The sequence below is a fragment of the Musa acuminata genome, chromosome BXJ1-1 (assembly GCF_036884655.1).
Source record: "Musa acuminata AAA Group cultivar baxijiao chromosome BXJ1-1, Cavendish_Baxijiao_AAA, whole genome shotgun sequence".
Lineage (NCBI taxonomy): Eukaryota > Viridiplantae > Streptophyta > Magnoliopsida > Zingiberales > Musaceae > Musa > Musa acuminata.
In genome coordinates, this window is record NC_088327.1 from 16,062,501 (window position 1) to 16,070,000 (window position 7,500).

At 59.0% G+C, this 7,500-nt stretch overlaps 1 protein-coding gene across 1 annotated transcript; it reads right to left on the bottom strand.

Moving 5' to 3' along the window:
• Positions 1 to 3,593: 3,593 nt before the first annotated feature.
• LOC135679343 (uncharacterized) lies at positions 3,594 to 4,181 on the bottom strand. Its single transcript, XM_065192991.1, has one exon. The coding sequence runs from the start codon at positions 4,179 to 4,181 to the stop codon at positions 3,594 to 3,596; it is 588 nt and encodes a 195-aa protein (XP_065049063.1).
• Between the last annotated feature and the right edge of the window lie 3,319 nt (positions 4,182 to 7,500).

The following is a 7,500-nucleotide window of genomic DNA, read 5'->3' on the forward strand; positions in this document are numbered from 1 at the left end:
TGGTTCTTGGCAGCGAGCGGCAGAGGTGCTCGGTGCAGGCAGGCCGCGACCGAGGTGGTGGCCTCGGGCGTGATACGACCGGGGCGGTACTTGGTTCTTGACCGGCGATTGGTCGTTCGACTGCGCGCGGGCGTGGGCGGCTAGGTTGCTTTTTCCCTAGGGAAGATCAAAGGGCCACCCCTTTTGGGAGTCGCTGGTTTTCGAGGTTGACGTGATTAGCGACTTCGTGCTTTGCACTGCGCTGCGATTAAATGCCGCGCCAAGCTGCAATTATGGCGATGCGACGTTTGCGTCTTCGCAGCGCACCTCAGGAGAGGAAAGGTCGCTGTTCCGACGGGAAGCAGGCTATAAGTAGCGCTCCATTGGCTTCTTTCACTCCCTGGTGCATGCACTCGCTTCGACCCCCTCTTTGGGTGATCTAGTCTAGCACTCCACAGCCACCCTACCTTTTCCAAAGCTCGGTAACGATGGCTTCTCCTCCGTCCTCTCCTTCTTCGCCTCCTCCTTCTTCGCCTCTTCCTTCTAGTGCCGTCGGCGAGGGGGCGGTGTCGGCGAGCTCCCGCTCGTCGTCCGAGGAAAGGGCCACCAAAGCCCTTGAATCGCTGATGTGGCCGCACGACATCGACTCCACTGTGAGCGAGTCGTCGCTTGGCCTCCTTCGGGATCGTTACGGTATCCCAGCGGAATTCACGCTCATTGTCCCCGAGCCGGGGCAGCGGGCGTATGATCTCATACCTAGGGGCTTTGCCCTAACTGTGGATGCCTTCGAGGCCGGGCTACGCCTTCCGTTCCATCCAGTCATAACCTCCTGCGTCTCGTGGTGGCGCATCTCTCCTTCTCAGATGGCGCCGAATTCCTGGCGCTATCTGGTGGCGTTCCTTGGGGAATGTCACTATGCCAAAATCACCCCGAGCCGGTCTCTTTTCCTTTCTTGCTTTCGTCTGTCCAGAGGGTCGGGGGGCTATTACTTGTCCGCCCGACCGGGTTTCCGGGTCAGCGGGGCTCCTTCCAGCAACAAGGGGTGGAAGGAGCGTTTCTTCTACGTTTGCCATCCGGAGAGCTGGAACTTCAGGCTCCGGTGGGCGGCGCGTGTGGTCGATAATACTGCCCCAGTCTTGGATGAGGGGGAGCTCTAGGCCCTTCGAAGATTGAAGGAGATCCTCCCGTCGTCCAGAGTCATCCGAAAGATGACCGAGGCGTGGTTGGTCGAGGCGGGCTTGAGCCCAGTACCTCGAGGTATGCCTTGAAAAGGAGGTAGCGGCAGGCCTTCCTGTTTTATTTCTCTTTTGGAATACTAACCGAGGTCGATATGTTGGTGCAGAGATGGTGAACCTCACTTTAGTGCGTGGAGGACGCGCTCCGTCGGTTGCATCTCCATGACGCCAAATCAGCCTGGGCGTCGGTACCAGAGAGGTGCCGGTGGAGCTCGAGGTCGGCCGTCCTCAAAAGAAAGCCAAGGTTGTCGCTCCGAAGAAGCCGACTATCCGGGACCTGTGTCGCATATCCGCAGGGCCGCCGAACGACTTCTACCAGGCGCGCCTGATGGGCGAGCTTTCAGAAGGCCAGCCCTCCGACCGGTTGGTAGCCCGCTGGGGGGGGCTGACCCGCGGGACCCGGGTGTGGGCCGATGGGGAGACCGCAGCCGCGTTCATCCGAGGAGGGCTGCACCCCGACATGGCTCGCGAGATGTACACTATGCCCTCGGATGTCCTGCTTGGTAAATCCGTGAAATCGTTGCTGTGGGTAAGTGTTCCACTGTCGGCTTCCGACCTATGTTTTGTCTGAGGGTGGCTCTGACTTTCCTTCCACAGGACCAGCACTACGCGATGGCGTTGGCAGATCGCGTTCGTGACGTAGGTCGAGCCCTGGGCATCTTGTGCGACCGTAATGCCGAGCTGCGCAGGCAGCTCGAGGAGGTTCGTGCAGGGGCGGCTCCGAAGGCGGTTGCGACGGCCGAGCAGCGCTCCTCGGAGCTTGAGGCAGAAGTGGCGCGCCTCCGGGCTGAGGCTAGGGAGACCGACCAACGCGTATCGGCGCTGGAGGCCGAGGTCCTTCACCTGAGGTCCGAGGCGAAGGAGGCTGAGGAGGAGAAAAGCAATCTCCGAGGGCTCCTATAGGGGGCGCAGACCAAGGCTCGCCTAGTCCGAGGCGAGGTGGCCACCCTGACCCAGCGGTTGGAGGGAGCTCTGGCTGACGCAAAGGGGGCCTCGGAAGCTCTCGTGGCCGAGCAGGAGCGGCGTCCAGAGAAGGACAAGGAAATAATTGAAGCCTACAAGCAATCCTCAGGCTTCCAGCTCGGGCTGGTTCGGTCAGGGCAGGTCACCTACGAGTACGGGTACCGGATTGCCCTGGGTTGATTCCAGACGCGCCATCCTGGGTTGGAGGTCGAGGTGGATCCGTTTACCTCGCATCCCGAGGATTTAGATGTAGACATGCCGGAGGAAGTTCCTTTCGACGATAGCGTCGGGGGTTCCGACGGTTAGGATAGTCTTGAGGTGGGCTCGGCTGAGCTGTTTTTGAGCCTTGTAACCTTTTGTAATTTTCGAGTTCTGTCGCAGTTGAGTCTTGTAGTTCCACGCTTCAGAAATAAAAGTTTTTTCCCGGTACGTCTTTCAGCTTTCGAAAGTTGAGTCTTGTGATTCCAATTGAGTCTTGTAACTCCGTGCTTGAATCTTGGAAGCCACTTTGGAAGAGAAATAATCTCTTTTAACCGACCAATTTCGCATAGGCAGAGACCTCAGACAAAAAACCTTTTAAGGTTCTGGACGTTCCATGTCCTTGGCAAAGAGGACTCGTCCATTGTCGTGAGCCGATAAGTTCCCGGTCGGACCACCCCGGTGACCCGATAAGGTCCTCCCACTTGGGGGCCAGCTTCCCCTTTGTCCGGGTCGGGTCACTGACCTCGGCCTTTCGTATGACTAGATCGCCTAACCTGATCGGTCGAGGTCGCACCTTTCTGTTGTAGACCCTCGCGACGGCTCTCTGGTGAGAGAGGGCCTTTAGGTGCGCATCGGCGCGTCGCTCCTCGAGTACGTCGAGGCTGGTGCGAAGTCCTTCGTTCGAGGCTTCCTCGTCATAGCTCCTTGTCCGTAAGGTGGTGACAGCCATCTCAGGCGGCAAGACAGCCTCGGTCCCGAACGTCAAGCTGTACGGGGACTCTCCAGTAGCGGCCTTGGGGGTGGTGCGCAGCGACCATAATACGCTGGGGAGCTTGTCCGTCCAGGCCGATCGGGCCGCAGATACTCTTCTTTACGCCCGTCCAGGATGGATCGGTTGGTCGCCTCCGCCAGTCCGTTCGTCTGGGGATGGGCCACCGAACTGAACCTCAATTGGATGCCATGGCCGGCACAGAACTCCCGGAACCTCCTGCCGGCGAACTAAGGTCTGTTGTCCGTAATAATGACCTTGGGTAGCCCGAACCGAGTCACTAGGTTTTTCCAGACGAACTTCTCCATTTGGTGTTCCGTGATCGTCGCCAGCGGCTCGGCCTCGACCCACTTTGTGAAGTAGTCAACTCCTACGATTATGTATTTCCGCTGCCCAGAAGCCGGTGGGAAGGGTCCAAGCAGGTCCAACCCCCACTGCGCGAACGGTCATGTGCAATCGATGGGGCTGAGCGGGACCGCGGGCTGTCGGGGTGCGCGGGCGTGTAGTTGGCACGAACTGCACCGTTGTACGTAAGTTTTCGCGTCCCAGCACATGGTCGGCCAGTAGTAGCCTTGGCGAAGTATTTTGTGCGCCAAGGTTCGCCCGCCGATGTGTTCGCCGCAGACCCCCTCGTGAGTTTTAGCTAGGACCGTCTGGGCTTCGTCAGGCTCCAAGCATCGCAGGAGGGGATAGGTGAAGGACCGCTTGTAAAGCCGGCCACTCTCCTTGGAGTACCACGCGTGCGTACGACGCAGGCGCCGAGCTGCGACTTCATCGAGGGGAAGGGTTCCATCCCGCTTGAAGCGCAGCAGCTCTTGTAGCCACGTGATCGGCGCACTGCCTGGGGTCGTAGTTGCCACTTCGATGGCGCGAGCAGGGAGCTCCTCGATCTCTGGCAACGCTTTGGGGGTTGGTCTTGACGCCAGCTTAGCGAGCGCGTCGGCTCGCTCGTTTTCCTCCCTCGGAACATTAGATAACGTAAAGTAAGGGAACTTCGCGGTTAGGTCCCTTACCCATGCCAGGTATTTGGCCATGGTCGCGTCCCGAGCTTCGTATCCACCGCTGAGCTATTCGGCCACAAGCTGCGAGTCGGTGAGGACGTGTATCGCGGCCACCTGCATCTCGAGGGTCAGCCTTAACCCCGCTATGAGCGCCTCGTATTCCGCCTCGTTGTTGGTGGCTTTAAACCCCAAGCGGAGGGAACGTTCGAACGAGCGTCCGTCAGGGGCGAGGAGAACCAGCCCCGCGCCGGCACCCCTCGAGTTGGCCGAGCCGTCCACGTGCAGGGTCCAGGCTTCGGGGGTTTGCTCGAGATCTCTGTCCTCTATCTGAGTTAACTCCGCGATGAAGTCGGCTACCGCCTGGGCCTTGATGGCGGTCCTAGGCACGTAACTGATACTATGTTCACCGAGCTCCACCGCCCATTTGAGGAGCAGTCCTGCCACATCGAATTTTGTTAAGACTTGTCGAAGGGGTTAGTCAGTGATGACCTCCACCGAGTGTGCCTGGAAGTAGGGGCGCAACTTCCGAGCTGAGAGCACCAGGGAAAGTGCGAGTTTTTCTATCGGCGGGTAACGCTCCTCAGGTCCACTCAGGACGTGGCTGACGTAGTAGATCGGGAGTTGTTGACCGGAACCTTCCTTGACAAGGACAGAGCTGACTGCATGTGGGGATGCCGCCAAGTAGAGGCCCAGCTTCTCGCCGGGGGAGACAGAGGCGAGCCGGGGGAGGCTGGCTAGGTGCTGCTTTATTTGTTTAAAAGCCTCCTCGCATTCCGGTGTCCATTGGAAGTTCTTCGGGTTTTTGAGTGCCTTGAAGAATGGGAGGCAGCGATCGCCCGACCGAGCGAGGAAGCGAGACAGGGCGACAAGCCTCCCGTCGAGTCGCTGTAGGTCTTTGATCGTCCCGGGGGACTGCATACTGGTTATTGCTTGAACCTTCTCCGGGTTGGCGTCGATTCCTCTCTCGTGCACGATGAACCCAAGGAATTTCCCAGAGGTAACGCCGAAAGCTCATTTCGTGGGGTTGAGCCGCATGCCGAACTTGCGCAGCGTGGCGAACGCCTCGGCCAGGTCGGCTAAGTGCATTCCGGCCTCTCGGCTTTTCACGATCATGTCGTCCACGTAGACTTCCATGTTCCTCCCGATCTGATGGGCGAACATCTTGTTCACCGTTCTTTGGTATGTGACCCCAGCATTTTTTAGCCCGAACGACATGACCTTGTAGAAGTACACCCCTTGATCGGTGAGAAAGGTCGTATGTTCCCTATCTTCGGGCCCCATCCTGATCTGGTTATATCCTAAATAGGTGTCCATGAAAGAGAGACGCGCATGTCCGACCGTCGCGTCGACCAGCTGGTCGATCTTTGGGAGGGGGTAGCAATCTTTAGGGCATGCATTTTTGAGACTGGTGTAGTCAACGCACATCCTCCAGCTTCCATTGTGTTTTTTCATGAGGACTACATTGGACAGCCACTGAGGATATTTGGCTTCTTCTATGAAGCCTGCTGCTAAGAGCCGGTCCACCTCTTCTTGTGCGGCGCGTTGTCGGTCAGGGGCCTGGCGTCGGAGCTTTTGCTTCACCGGGCGAGCATCAGGTGGGGTGTTGAGATGATGCTCCACGACCTCTGGGTCGACACCCGTCATGTCCGACGGGGACCAGGTGAAGACGTCGGCATTTTCCCGCAGGAGACCAACGAGCTGCTCTCGTTCCCGCTCGGGCAGCTCCGATCCGATCCTGACCGTCCGTTCTGGCCGAGCTTCTCGCAAAGGTATGTCGATAGTGGATCCCCTCGGTTCGGGATGAGGAGTCGGTTTTTTCGTTACCCGCGGGTCCTCCAGACGCGCCTCGGTGCTGGCTCTCTTGCCCAATGATACGGCGGTAAGGTAGCATCGCCTGGATTCTCGGGGGCTTCCCGTGACTTCCCCGACCCCAGCACTGGTTGGGAATTTGATGGTCTGGTAGTAGGTCAAGACGACGGCTCTGACCTTGTTGAGGGTCGGCCAACCGAGTATGGCATTGTAAGCGGTGGGAAGGTTGGCCACCAGGAAAGTGGTCATCACCGTCTGCGACTTTGGCGGGGTCCCCAGAGTCAAGGGCAATGTAACAGCCCCCAGGGGTGATACTGAATCTCCCGTAAAACCGGTGAGCACCGAGCACATCGGGCTCAGATTCTCCCTGGTCAAGCCTAGCTTCTGGAAGGCGTCGAAGTAGAGTATGTCGGCCGAGCTCCCCGTGTCGACCATGATCCTCCTCATCTGCGCGTTGGCTACCCTGGCCGATATCACCAAGGCGTCGTCGTGGTCGGGTCGCTCGGCAGCTCCGGTTGGGAAGGTAATCACGGGCTCGGGCTCATGTCCCGAGGCTTCGTCAGGAGCGGCTCGGGCATACGCCTTCCTGCCCGACATGGAGCCTCCACTTGATGCGGGGCCCTCGGCTATCACATCGATGTGTCGCTCGACGGGGCCCTCTGGGCGGGGCGACTGCTCTTTGTTCGGCCGGAGGTATTGGCCGAGGTGACCTCTGAGGATGAGCTCCTCGATTTGCCTCTTCAACTCGTAGCACTGCTCAGTGTCGTGCCCGTGCTGCCGATGAAATCGGCAATACCTTGAACGGTCTGCGAGCTCCCGCGGGTTCCTCATCGGGTGAGGGTCCTTGAGCAGCCCCTTCCCCTTCTCGTGTAGGAATATTTCAGTTCGGGATGAATTCAAGGCAGGAAGAGGAGGCCTTGCTGTCGGGGCGGCTCCGACTTGACCTTTTTGTGCTCCTCCCGCTTTCCAGCCATCGAAGTCTCCGCGGCAATAAACTGACTGGCGCGCTGGAGCATCTCGAGGACCGCGGCGGGGGGCCACTCTACAAACGACCAGAAGAACTTGGAGGGCCGCAGGCCTGTCATGAATGCCTACATCAAGAGAGAGGGGTGAGCATCCGACAATCCACGGATTTGTGTTGTAAATCGGTTCACAAAATGGGAGAGGGGCTCGTCCTCCTTCTAGTTGAGTCCGAGGAGTAACGCCATGGACGGCTTCGGTCGGGCGTATGCCAGGAAGTTAAGCTCGAAATCCTTGGCGAGCTGGTCGAAGGAGGCGACAGTCCCTGGCTTCAGGCCGCTGTACCATGTGCGGGCTGGTCCCCGCAGAGTTGTTGGGAACGTCCTGCACATCAGGGCGTCAGAGGTCCCGAATAGCGCCATCTGGGCGCGAAAAGCGGCCACGTGGTCCGCTGGGTCGGCGGCGCCGTCATACATGTCCAGCGAGGGGAGGGGGAAGTGCGGCGGGATCGCCTGATCTTGTATCTCGGGAGTGAACGGAGATCCTTGGTGTCCGTCCGCCCCGAGCTCTCCTTTTGATTTAC

Bases quoted from the DNA above. Each gene is read 5' to 3' on its own strand.
- LOC135679343 (XM_065192991.1), bottom strand. From the start codon at position 4,181: ATGGCCAAATACCTGGCATGGGTAAGGGACCTAACCGCGAAGTTCCCT.